Genomic DNA, 13971 nt, shown 5'->3' with positions numbered 1-13971 from the left:
ATCCGAACTGGTAATCGGAAGGTCTAAGGTTCGACTCCTAATGGGAGCACTCGGAATTTTTTTCTCAAAAAAGCGTTAAATAGAAAACAATGTATGACATTTTTTCCCACATTGAAACTTAGTTCTCTCTGAAAAATACGTGGTTACCAGTAATTTTCGTTTTCGATTTCAATAGCTAAGACCTTGCTATCTTCTTTTCCCGAAATAACCTTTGAATAGTAGGCACACTCCTTTAAAAGTCAGAGCCTCTTGGGCGATCCACATTCTCGACTCCAGAGCTCATCCCTTTTGCGCATGACTGACGGCGGGTGGGTGTATGGCGTGTATGACGTAGTCAAAGCCGAGCGGCTCTGGGATCGAGAATGGGGCGATCCCAAGATGCGCAGAATGTACGAGCAGTAGCATAAGGAGCATCGTCCTTAATATGAAATGTTAACAAATTCAAGGGACGAAATTCAATAAAATATGCATATTTTAATGTTTTTACGCAATAATACAATACCTGAAACAAAGTTTGTAGTTTATTAAACGAATATATCCAATTGTGGATTACAATAGCATCGTTCCAAAGAAAGAACACATTCTTCACTCATCATCACAAGAAATATTTGTGACTGTTAAGGCTAAATATTTACTCCTTACGTGTAAAATTCTTAAAGCTTAATAAAATAAATACAATTCTCAGAGGTACATACTTATTTAATACATTAACTGAACTAGCAAATAAAGTAACAATGCACTGGCCAACAGATCAAAACGTTTTGGGATGGATTAAATTATGTACCACCATGATATGTTCAGTAAAAAATTGTGTTTGATGAGACGGCAATTTTCTTCTCCAAAACGGTCAGATATATAAATAATTCTCTCCGCCTTACAAATACGGACTCCGAAGAGGTTGCTTATTTCTGTCAGGGATTTTACATAGCATGGGCCGAGTGTTTCGACCGCTTGTCTTTCTTTTAAACCTTTAACCCCTAATATCAAAGAATAAATTCTGCTATGTTGTCCCCATACTTCTCTTATAAAAGTACTGGGGAGAAGTTATTAAAATGTCAAGAAAATTCACCTTGGGTGATCATATCGTTAATTCTCATGACCCCAGAAGTTGAATATGCATTGATATTACAAGGAGAAATTTGATGCTGATCACTGTTAAGGATTAAACTGGTTAAACAGGGGCACCCAGCGGCTCATTTCAGTAAATATCTGTTCAGAAGCCTTAAATCGCTTCATCTGAAAATTAGGATTAAATTGCGAAGAAAAACTAGTGTTTTCTTTGAATTGGTGTTTTGTCACTAAAACTTAAGTAACATGGGAAAATTTTTTCGCTTTTGTTTTCGAAGGGGCGAAAATGTCGTAAAGACTGTGTAATAAGGGCGGCTAAGAATTTCGCAAAGCCAACAGCAACTCCACCGTACCGAAAAAGATGGCGACTTGTGCGTGCATTTACCAATAATTCTTATTGCGTACAAAAACCCTAAAACACTCATAAAAACGCACTGAAAAAGTTCTAAAACCTTCAAATCTAGCATACACAATGTTGTTAGTACAAGGACGAATTTCGCAAAGAAATATGGCTTTCTGGAGTCCTTTCTATGTGCCTTATATTGATTGTGTTAGGTTCGCAAGCTATTGTGGTAAAATGTTCAGTCGTACGGTGGATTCGAAGCATATGCATCTGATATCTAAACTTTTCTGCGAGTTGAAAATTCGATAAAAATTAATAATGGTAATTGAACTGAGTGGAGTGCAATTTGGTCTAAAATCATACGCGTGATTTCAAAATCGAACAAGCGCGCAGTGCGAGTTTGATTTGAAATCACAAGTATGATTTCAGACCAAAATTGCACGACACAAAGTTCAATTACCACTCTATTACACCTATTTTGAAATCACAGAGTATCATTGTCAATATTAATATTCTATTTTTGTTACTTCATTTCCATTTTGATGGGCTAAAGAAAGGATGCGATTTATGGCAAAAAATGGTGCAATTTGGCAATAAATCGCACTGTTGAGAGCCAATCAGATTGCAAGGATCACTAGTGATTTCAAAATGAGTGTAATAAAGCGCAGAAATCAAACTGTGTTACGGTACACAAATATGCCATTTAAATTTGGAAAGCGGAAAATGACATTTAAAGTACTTTTCTTAAATATTCTTAAATGTAAATATATGAAACATATATTTTGAACACATATATTTTGAACTGCGAATGAAAGATCAAATAGAATGTTGGGTGCCCCTGTATAAATTCAGAAATATACAAAGATATACGTACAAACCAGCGGTTAATAATTTATATAAAAAATACTATCTTCAAGAATTCCGTAATTCTTAGTCTATACGGCTATCGCTATTTCCATAAACTGGAAAAAATATTACACGCTAAAATAAGGGAAGAACTTTCTGCAAAGAAAAGAAAGCCTAGTAAAAAAAAGGCTTTCATCGATTTTGCAAAATAAGGTGCCAGCAAAAATCAGGAACTACATTTTTTTTTCGGAATTGGTGAACTTCTAAAGTGTGGAATAAAACTAGCATGCTAATTGCTGATTTAGCAAGATGAAGGATCTCCTCACTTTACAAATACACAAAATTGTAAAAAGTGATTATTTGTGTATCACAAATCCATTCACGGCATTGTTGTTGGCATTCAGCTTTTTTAAGGTTTCGACTCGTTCCATGGAGGCACGTGCGCAATGAGAGGGTTCAGCCTTTTCACCCAGCATATTCAGCAAGGCGTCACCAACACCGGCCGGGAGCCTGGACACCCAGATCCAAAGCAGATTTGCGTCCCAGCCAATCACGTACCTTGTTTGGGGATACTGTGACGTCAAGGCGTGAGCGATGGAATCCACTACCTTATATAGGTGGGGAGAGGCACATGTGTCCACCATGCCCTTCAACATGTTTTTTACGCCTAGGGAAAAAAAGGTATCAGTATAGGGAACCAGTTTAATAAATTAAATGTTAAATTAATTGGTGCCATCGTTTTAGAATGAAGCAACTAGGAGTATTGCTAAATCCCGACTAAGATGGGATGCAGGATGCAGGCTTAATAAGGTTACCAAGAGCATTTTTAGGTTCACTTAAAATTGGCATTGTTTGGTATTCATTTATACGAAAAGACTTAGAGAAACCCCGGCGAATTTTGCCAACCGTCGACCTCTAAAACCGCCACCAATACAATACCGCCCGTAACTTTGAATGCGCAAAAATACAATAGTCTCTAGCGCTTACAAAAATATGTATCAGCAATTCTTTTTCACTTCGTTTTTACCTCATTTACTAAGGGATAGTAAAGCGAGCAGAACACCCGAGCGCGCGGGAACTTGCCCCTCGGTTTACTATTCCAAGGAAAAATAGGACACCATGAACTCGTCAGTAGTCTACAGCTAGTGGTGCTTCCCCTTCCCCAGTATCAATAAGATCCTCATGTAGAGGTGGGGAAAGACTTCAACCGTGATTTTCAACGTGCAAAAGTATTATTTGTGCAAAGGTAAAACTAACATTTTATTTGCGATAAACAACCCTACGATTTGGGAAAAGTTATTTCATTTTTTCTTAAAAACTCGTGATTTGAAATGTGCCTCTCCTATCTAGTAAGCCCCATTTCTATTCCCTCCTCCAACCCCCACCCCCCCCCCCCCCCCCACGTTCCCCGTTCTTGAGTACTGACAATAAGCACCTCGGGGGATTTAAAGTCCACTTTGGGATTTATCAGCAGGCTGAAAAGCTGGAACCACATTAACGTTCTCAAGCACTCACTCCAGAAGAGGAAACAATTAAAAAGCAGCCATCAACGAATCACTATCCTTACTTGTCTGATAAAAGTCAGGCCCATACTCGTCCTTCAAGCTGTCGTCGAGCTCGTCCCAGAGCTCCTTCCACTGCCCCCGCAGGTTGTCTTTATTTGTGATGTTTGTCCGGAAAAAGCCTGGCTCTATAACGCTGACCTTCACGCCGCTCGGGCTCAGCTCACGGCGGAGAGCGTCTGAGAATGCTTCTACTCCAAATTTGGAGATGGAATAAGCTGAGGCGTGCGGCAACGACGCTCGACCTACAAAAAAAGAATCAGGAAGATTGTGACTCATTGAGGTCCTGTTCACACGTACTCGTTTTTGATCGTTTTTATTTGATAACAGAGATCAGACTTTCCGTTCACACGTATTCGAAAGAAACTGATTGAAACCTTCCGAAAACAGAGATTTTTCAAAGCGTCGTTTAAACTCGATCAGATTGATGGTGAAGGTAAAAAGAATAAAAATGTAGGTTTTATATTGACAGAACATTATTGATTGAATTCATTAGAAAGTAGTTCGAATGGTTTCAATCATTTAGTTGTAGACAGCAAAACAAAATAATAAAACGCATGTACGTGTGGGTGAAAGCTTGAGGCTTTAAAAATCCGCGCTTTCAAGCAAAAACGATCGAAAACAGACTATATATGTGGATAAACTGAGATTTATCTTATGAGCTTTCGTAGAGACAGACCGCCTTTTGAACTACAAGAACATACAGTCATTAATATAAATTGAAAAGAGCTAGAGGTCGAGATAAAGAATTATTGGCCGAATTACAAGAAGATAAACAGCAAATGTTATTTAAAGAAAGGATCATCGGATAATGCAATTCCAGAGACTTTATTGGCTTGGCGCCCAAGGGATATCAGCCATTGTGTCATGCCCAAGAAATACCGGCCATTAAATCGTCTTCTTGTCTTTCTTGAAACATGAAATCAGATCTTACTGACCACGCTTGTTGGATATGAGATCATTATAACCAACTCGGTGCTACGCCCCTCGTTGGCTAGCAATCATCTCATATCCAACGCGCGCTCGTGGAATAGTTGTTAACTGACGTCTGGAGTTTGACTAGCCAATCAGAACGTGCAAATAACATTATCACCTGGGTTGGTATATACTAGTAACAGTTGTCCTTCAACTCAAAGCTAATTTAGGTTTCAAGACAAGTTGAAAAGAGTGGATGTGTTACACGCGCCATCCACCGTACCAATAAAGACGATGACTGGTACATTTACGCATATTTCTTCGCGGACGACGACCCTGAAAACTCTCATAAAAACGCACAGATAAGTTCTAAGACCTCCACTGACCTTAAGCATACACACTGTTGTTAGTACAGGGACGAATTTCGCAAAAAAATTTGGCTTGTTATGTGCGGTGTTAGGTTCGCAGGATATTGCAGTAAAACATACACACAGTCACCATCTTTTTCCCGTATGCGTTGCCGAGTTGCTTGAAAAGCTGCCTCGTGTTACAGCACCTCCAGGGAAGAATGAAACGAGGGAATAATGAGGGAGGGGTGGGTGTGGATAGAGTAGAGAGTGGGTTTATTTACTCACCTCCTATGCTAGCGATATTTACAATGCGCCCGCGTTCTTTCTTGATCAGTGGTAAGAACACCTTCGTGACTTCAATCAAACCCCACAGGTTTACATCTGCCACCAGTTTATAGTCTTCCATTGTCTGCCACTCGATTGGACCAACCTTTGCGATGCCAGCATTGTTAATCAGACCCCACAGACCTACACAGAAACAACGGTCACGCAGTTTTATTCAACGTTCTTTGTGTATCCAATCATAGAACCATAAAGTTGAGCCTAAGTTGATGGCAGCTACTTTCGCTAGATAAAAGATATAACGCACAATGGGTTGGAACTTCCACTGAATTAGTTTTACCACGTGAATTAGTTCGTGACTTTTTTGAGAAAGAAAAATTTAATAGACAAAATAACATAAGCATATCTATCTCAATAAAATCGCGTGAATAAATGTGGAACCCGCATTCCTACAATTAAATATTAATAAGGGGGTGCTCTTTGGGAAGGTAGTAATAATAATAATAATAATAATAATAATAATAATAATAATAATAATAATAATAATAATAATAATAATAAAAACATATTTATGCGGGATGACCATTTCAGTTATAAAAACTGCTATTAACATGGTCCTGCGTACGTTTACTCTCTCGTATCTTTCTATCCGAATTATTGCTTTTGGCAGTTGAGTCGTTCATTTCAGGAAAATAAAGAACCATCGCATTCTATGATCACTTTCCCGGCGTCCTTTCTTCTTGGATAAACTTTACAGTAATATGTACGTAATGCTACCCATACTAAAAATAATAATTATAATAATTGGCTGTTTGCTTGATATATTCAATGAACGGATGAGTGAATGAATGCATGAATGAGTGAATAAATAAATAAATAAATAAATAAATAAATAAATAAATAAAGCATCAAAACTGATGAATATACGAGACGAAGGCGACTGATTCCACTACTGTGTGTTACTCTCAAACTTTTGTTTGTTTGTTTGTTTGTTTGTTTTTACTTAGCCGCATTTTCCCCGGAAACATCGAATACAAAACCATACAGGCAGTTTACACACGTGCGAAAATTGTTCCTCCAAAAAAAAAAAAAAAAAAAATGGGGTCAGCTCAATGATCCTAAGCCCCTTAATTTCTCTTGTCCCAAGCGATGGATTGAACGACCTCGATCAGTGAGGTGCTCACCTCGCTATAAGGTTTCTATAAGCCGATTAAATTCGCCTTTAATTTCATTTCACGTTACAACGCTTTCCCACGGGAAGCAGGAAAAGAAAATGATCGTGTTCTAAGTTTGTCCTGCTAACACGGAGAGGGGTAATCAGATTTTTTAAAACATGAAAACCACAGTGCGTCAACTTTTCAACCGGAAATAAAATGTGGTAAAAAAAGCGATAATTGTTCCGAAAAGCTTCACTCAAATAGGATTATGGTAATCTTCTTTGTGTAGCACCCCTCTTTAAACGTAAAGGAAATCGCGGAATTTTCGTTTTGCGAGCACTAGAGAAACGTTTAATAAGCTCCCTTGTAGTTAATTGAGCTTCGCCCTTGTACATTCTCTCTATTGTGAAAAAGTGACCAGCGCCTCTAAAAGATAGGCGGTTCACTTGCTAATAATAGAGGAAAAATGCACGCGCGAACCTCCCTTTTGGGAGGCATAATCACACAAACCAATCGAGTGCTCAAAGTATATTCAGAGCATAATGATTATGCTTTGTGCAATAATTTGAGCAGTGAAACACAACTTTTTTTGCCGATCATTGTTTTTTTCTTTTTCTTCTTGAACACTTGCCTGAAGTAAAACGAACGGTAAAACTGATGTTTCTTACTCGTGCTGCCTCGATAGGCATCAAAATTCCAGAGATAGTGAAACATCCTGGCACTAAATCTACCGGTATTTCTGCGAAAATGCGTTTTGTAAAAAGGTTGTCATTTCAAAGTTCTTTCCGTCTTACCATAGCGGCCCATTCTTTTTTCTTTTCATGAGGATCAAAAATAAATGTCAAATGAGAAGTCACCATTCCGAGCGGAAATATTCATTGTACAATTGATAATAAATGACAGAAAATGTCAGCATAACTACCTGTGTTAATTATTTTGATGCCGCAAAAATACCTCATACCGAGCATTTGGTTACGGGGAAGTTTACAGTTGCGCTATTTAGGAGAAATCGAAGCAACATAATTTGTTTTCCAGTTGAAAAGACAAGCTATATAGATTGTCCATATTAATTTAAATTGGACAATCAGCTTGGCATGTAACGCTTATTTATCCTATTTAGTATTTATTTGTTGATCTTTTACTAAAGCAATGTTTATCGCGCAATCATTGTTCTCGGAATAAACACACAGACATGTGTAAAAGCTCTTCTGGACACGTCATGTATAAAGTCCTTTTAGACACGATATTTACCAGTATCACACAAAATGAACCACTTGTATGACACTTTAATTCAAGTTCATTTTATAGGAGATATTTGATCGGTATCGATCTATAAATACTTTCATTTTCTATTTAAATAGCCCTGCTATAGTTCACAGAAATGAATGAAAACTATACCTGTATTTGTTGGTAAGGCCTGCGCCACAGACTTGTAAGCTTCTCTGATCTGTTGTGAATCTGTGACATCCAAGTGGATTGTTCGAAGACGCCTGCTGCACGCAGCGGTCAAATCATCTCGGCCTTTACTCGTTAAACACGTCGCAAACACATTGAATCCCAAGCTGTCAAGACGCAGAGCTGTTTCTCTACCGAATCCGGAATCGCAGCCGGTTAAAAGGACGTACTTGTCGTGAACGCTTTGCAAAACCTGATCCTTGTAGATACGTTTGATTACAAACCACAAGCCGACTAGAAGACATACGAGGGGGGCTGCAGCATAGAAACTCAGATCCTTGTTATCCGCCATACCAACTTGTGAATGAATTTCTTCCTCTCTGTAGGATGACAGAACTACCGGTGTTATTAAAGGACAAGGATAAATTCCGTAAAGATCAGTGATAGTTCTTTATGTTGTTGCATCTAGCACATTTTTGTCGGCAAGAGAGAAATTTTACACCGGCAAATTAAACATGCACAATGTCGCACGCTATAAGCTTAAGCTTATGATTAACCAAAATACGGGTATCTTTATTTATAAAAACAACAAAACAACAGCAGGACAATGAATAATCTGTTTTGAAGTGACGCAATAATTTGCGTAGGTCCCACAATACTGCTTGCTAATTAGTTGTCTTGGCCACATAGCAATCAACACATTCATTCAATTGTTTAACTGTCGACACTTCCTTTATCCTATGACATTGTGCCTAAACCGCTAAATCGAGGTCAATCTTTGTCAATACTTTCCCTTGTGGAATCATTCGGTTCGTAAATAACATTAAGATTAATTTTAATACCGCTTTATACTAACCTATTGTTTTTTTTTTATGTCAAGTGTTTAGAATAACAACTGTCATTCCAAAAATATTTGCTTAGTATTTGTTTTCACAAAATCCCAATAAGACATCAATACCCATTCTCATTATGTAATTCGTGGTATAGGTCAGAATATCTTTGCTCTTTGGGCTGGTCACAAAATCTCTCCCAAAGACTGCGTGACGCGCCAAAAGAGCGTCTGCGAACCTTTAATCGGTCTATTTCTTCCTCTCAAATTATTTTCGGTATCAAACTAGCTCGCTGGAAGCAGGTTAGCAATCGAAAGCCAGAAAGTCATCAAGACACTGATCACTTAGGATTCATACATTCAACTTCGACTACCGCGAGAATAGGAAATCCATTGGGTACTGACAATTGACAAAAAGATTGCATAAGGAAGTGAATAGCAGTATGGTATTGTTGGTCTGGCAGATTTTTTCAACCTGCTATCAGGCGCAATTTTAGAATCTCATTTGTCGTGTGGTGCACTGTTATGGTTCACTAAGGGTCCACCAAGCGAAACAAAAACATAAGTTAATGGTTTTGAAATGATCAAGACGATCAACGCAGGCTAAAAGTCTTCAAATAGGTAAAAGTAGAAGCAATTTCTGAATATTTTGATGGTCTTGTATCATCTCGTTTCTAAATAACCTGTCGCCTCTTGGCTAACCTTTGGTTTGCCAACGACGTGCAGTCATGACTAACAAAATGGTGACGAAATGTGGTATATACGTCGATCAACTGCCAGCCTCTGTGAATGTCTTGTCTTAAAAGGTAACATGAACAAAGTGGTTTCCTTTAGCATTGCGCAAACTTCCGGTGTCAAAACGATGAATTGGATTCGCTGATTTCAGATTTCGACGATGGTGACAAATTGACCAAGATCTGATCTTCAGGTACCTCCCAAAAAACACAGCTAAATATATAAAAATATAGTCATGGTAACACGCCGAGTCGCAGTTGGAAATCATACCTTTCTAAAGCTTCCGCGTATTCGTCGCGACGTAATCCTTGCGCGCTCAATTCTTCAGTGGAACTGAAGTTTGTCACAGATCAGCTGGAACTTTAGAATGTCACAAGGCCGAAGATCTTTTATTTCACCACGGCCGTGAACCACCCCACGCATCCCGTCATTAGCCACGGGCGAACAGGTTATTTTAAAAGTCGCATTTGTTGTGCACAATTTGTCAAATAATTATAGTACCCACTTCCGTTTCCTTTACGTAATAAAACATAGAAAAACATACAATAACTAAGTAATGCTCAAAGAGCACGTCGTTCTCGATCAGTCGTAAGTGAAGAAAAATGTCAAAAATGCGAAAACACGATGACAGTAGACCCAAATGCATAATGAATCGAAAATTTACAGACGCTTCGAGATGACTCTCGAAACGGTCAAGTACCATAAGTGCGTCAGTGAAAATGACTGAATTAATTGCTTTGCCACTTCAGTTCTGAGTACGTTTTCAGTAAATCAACTAATTCTGTTGCAGAGATAATGGGAAGAAGAGTCTGGAATTGACTCGGCATAGAAGTTACTTTTTGACCTTCTTTTAAATTTATCAACACGTATGATCTTTTTCACTTTTCGTCATTACATTGTCATGATACACGTATAGCATTACTTGTTTGTTTGTTTTTAGTTTTATTAAATTCACAAAAGTGAAATCGTGTCAAATATCAGGATTCGAGTGCTGACGTTGCGAGCTTTGTCAGAGCGAATGAAATGCAAATTTAAGTGCCAGCGGAATATAAGTGAGGAAATGTCAAACGTAATTAATTATTGAGTTAATGACACGCTCCGACTTACGTTAATTCAGTCAAATGTGACTCGATTTCAAGAGCCTTCTACTATACTTGCAAATCTAATGTTTCCTTTTTAGCTTAAACCGAAAACGCAAACAGAATAAGAGCTCTTGCGAAACGTTCATTTTTTATTGTTAATAGACGTATATGGGGCATGCGTACCCTCGGAATTTTGGACGAGGGTGTGTGGTCACGGGGCTGGAAAAAAAGGCATCCGGTATTTTCGCTAGCCGCTGAAGCATGGAATTTTTGGCTTTTACTTCAGCCCAAAATATGTGAATTATTTTACGTCCTTTCATACTTAGTTCATACCTTAAGAATTTTGCCCTTTTTCTGACTTGAAATGGGACAAAACTTTAGTTATTTGTTGTAGGCCAGTGTTGGGGAATAATCACCTAGAGGCGTCCAGTCCGAGTGAGGTTAAAATGTTGCCTCCTGTGCCCAGATTGTTTTGTTTACTTTTGAAATGCGTATTTGCCCTTCCGATACTCTAGCATTCGAGTGTTACGAAATTTTGAGCTGTTACTTTGCCGAAAAACTTCTTAGATTTTCTTTACAACTATAACATCCGAATTTCCGAGGCAATTATAATGAGCAGTAATTTCCAGCAGCTAGAAGTGCCCCCCCCCCCCCTCCATCCAACCGAAATGAACATTTGAGTGCTCCCGAATTTTCCAGGGGAAACTAAATTTTATCTTATCTTCAGTATTTTATTACACGGGTTTCAGTTTTATTTCGTTACTTTCGCGTAGATGTTAACTGACCACGAAAATTAAACTGAAAGAAAGGAAATGCCAAGAGCTGTTACATAGGTCGTATTTGGGTGAGATTTTGTTGGCGAAAAGCTGTTTTGTTATTTCCTTAAAAGGATCTTTGACGTGTGAGTCGTGAGTTCTGCTCTTATCGCGAAAAAAAATCGCAATCAAATCTATTTAAGGAGCGAGCGGTTTTTCACCATTGAGTGTCGATAGTAATTCGCGTTTTCTTTGGTTTTGTTACTATGTTCTGTTATTCAGGATTAGCAAAATTCACGCCACTTTTTCAACTAAATAAGAAATAAAACCAAACCAATGGTAACTTGCCCGCACGCGTTTTCCCGCGCTTGGCGCCGGATTCATGCATTTGCCTCGAGTTTTAATTGGTTCATTGCGCTGCCAGTTGCGCCTGCTGTGATTGGCCAAAGTGATTACGTTTGCACGGTCTTGGTCCGCACGACGATTGAACGAAAACCGCTCTAAAAGCGCAGCGAAAATCACCAGTAGTTTCGGACAGTCGGGCGTTTTGAGATCGTACTCGAAATCTCCGCAAAACATTAAACGTTACGGCCCTTCAAGGTGTTCCGTCTCTGGCATGTCGTATGTTGATTCCCCGAGCGCGCGTTGGATATGAGATGATAGATACTAGCGAGGCGCGTAGCGCCCGAGTGAGCTTTAACCATCCCATATCCAACAAGCGCGAATGGAATAATCATTTTATTGAAAACAACCAAGAAATATTGTTAGATATTGCTGATTTCATTTGGCAAGACTCGACCGGAAAACGATTTTATGGCCGCTATTTCTCGGGTATGACATAATGGCCGATATCCCATAGGCGCTAAGCCAATCAAAACCCTATAATTTCATTATCCAATGCGATCTAATTTTTGACAAAGAGTGAAGTACCCCACGCTTACCCAGTGAAGATTTGTTGCTGATCATTGTTTAAAGTTTGACCGATGAAGCTATTCTTTTGGTATCGATATCTCCGGCATCTGGAAAATTTTACCCGCGAATTTTAGTGGCAATTTTGGTCTAATTCCTGTAAGCCAATGAACAATAAGCACATAATCCATCGGCTTTCGGGCCGATTATATCCTCGTCCCCACCTGTTGAGATGACCGGGAAGACGCACGCGCGCGTCATCCGGGTACTACATTGAGTCACGTAGCGGCTCAGGTCATCTTGGAGTTCCTTCACGAATCGAAAGAGTTAGCAGTGATTGAGGAAGTTCAAGCCACTGGGTCAAAAATCCTTCCACGAGTAACTTAAATAGTATTAAAGAAAAAAAACAACAACAACAACAAAACCTGTATTCGACGTGCGACGACGGTTTCTCAAAGGCGCTTTCGCCTTTCAGGGGAAAGACCTGCCATCTAACTTTTAAGTCTGTGAAGCCGTTGAAAAATTTGTTTGAGCCTTCCTAAAAGTAATTTGCTAACTTTTGCCAGCTTTCTAAACATGAGTTAAATTCAGTACTTGATACTGCACTGAAAATTTGGCCCTGACTCGCCGGAATGGTATCCAAACTGAGGGGTAAGCTGAGTTTTTGATTAGTAAAAGCATTTACCGCCGCATTTCCGCAGTTCTTCAGAGCAGTTGTCGACAACAAATGTTTCAAAAATAAAAACTTTGCATGATGCTTCCTAGTTATGCCCGCATTTGATATTGTTTACATGGTGGCTCGCGACGGTCACGTCTTTACTCATACAAAAACCAAGGTTGGTCGTGAACAAGTTGGACAAGAATCAAGATACCAAGACTGCTAGACATACCTCAGACATTTACTTCCCATGGAACATGAATTTCAAAACTATAATACACTTAGTTTTCTTTTAGAAGCAATTTTGGCTGCTTTCGTCTTCTTTTCTCTTCTCGTTCCCTTCACGTATGTTCACGCGAAACGTATAAAAATTTAATGGACGGATGTTTTTTTTCGTCATCATTTCGAGGCACGAAATTCAAACTGGCTGGTGTGAGCTTTCAGTTTCCCGTCTTAACAAGATGAGTAAAAAGGTGCCAACAAAGCAGTTGTTTTAGCCGGCTGCAAGAGAATTGTTCCTACCACACACTTCCTCGTGTCCTCCGCAACACATGCACTTGTGTAAACACAAGTGACGTGACTTTCCCGCCATCTCTCGCTCCCCCTCCCCTCTCCCGTAAGTAGAACGCCAACCACCGTAATCAGGTTTTGTATTGGTTTGCTGTGCATCTCAGAAAACCATAGGACTTGAGAAAGGGCGGGGCGAGAGAGGGAGACTAATCTATGCCTTGTTTTAGCTGCATTTAAAAAACGTATTCCACATGCTCTCCTCTTAAATTCAAATACTGAGTTAAAAGTTTAAGAAAAACGACAACAGTTTTGATTTTTATGCATGTTTCGACATCTCTTCTGTCATCTTCAGTTTTAAATCGTGAAGTACAAAGTTGAATTTATAATAGGTACATAGAAATGCTAATGAGAAAAGACTGTAACAGAATGATTAAAGTATATGTGACAATGTGTGACAGTAAAGAGAGTTTTAGATTTACATCGTACAACTATTGGTTTAAAATAGGTTGTTCCCATTGGATTTGAATAGCTTCTTTTATCTTGAGCTGAAAATTGGTGGAAGCATGATCTAAAAT

At 38.9% G+C, this 13971-nt stretch overlaps 1 protein-coding gene across 1 annotated transcript; it reads right to left on the bottom strand.

Annotated features, from left to right (window-relative positions):
- Nucleotides 1-2475: 2475 nt before the first annotated feature.
- LOC146451499 (retinol dehydrogenase 7-like) lies at nucleotides 2476-9864 on the bottom strand. The gene is made up of 5 exons (XM_085098894.1): nucleotides 9753-9864; nucleotides 7922-8298; nucleotides 5370-5552; nucleotides 3825-4064; nucleotides 2476-2924 (listed from the first exon to the last, which is right to left on the bottom strand). Exons 2-5 carry the CDS (start codon nucleotides 8268-8270, stop codon nucleotides 2614-2616), a joined length of 1083 nt encoding a protein of 360 aa, XP_084955020.1. The 5' UTR covers nucleotides 8271-8298; nucleotides 9753-9864; the 3' UTR covers nucleotides 2476-2613.
- Between the last annotated feature and the right edge of the window lie 4107 nt (nucleotides 9865-13971).

Source organism: Pavona decussata, unplaced genomic scaffold (assembly GCF_977016875.1).
Source record: "Pavona decussata unplaced genomic scaffold, jaPavDecu1.1 SCAFFOLD_386, whole genome shotgun sequence".
In the NCBI taxonomy this organism is placed as follows: Eukaryota; Metazoa; Cnidaria; class Anthozoa; order Scleractinia; family Agariciidae; genus Pavona; species Pavona decussata.
This window is presented reverse-complemented; position numbering and strand designations above follow the sequence as displayed.

What these genes read in the sequence shown, in the direction of transcription:
- LOC146451499 (XM_085098894.1), bottom strand. Translation starts at nt 8,270, where the DNA reads ATGGCGGATAACAAGGATCTGAGTTTCTATGCTGCAGCCCCCCTCGTA. An exon ending in GGCCTTACCAACAAATACAG is followed by an intron (nt 5,553 to 7,921) that starts GTATAGTTTTCA and finishes GTTTCTGTGTAG; the next exon opens with GTCTGTGGGGTCTGATTAAC. An exon ending in GCCTGACTTTTATCAGACAA is followed by an intron (nt 2,925 to 3,824) that starts GTAAGGATAGTG and finishes TTTTTTCCCTAG; the next exon opens with GCGTAAAAAACATGTTGAAG.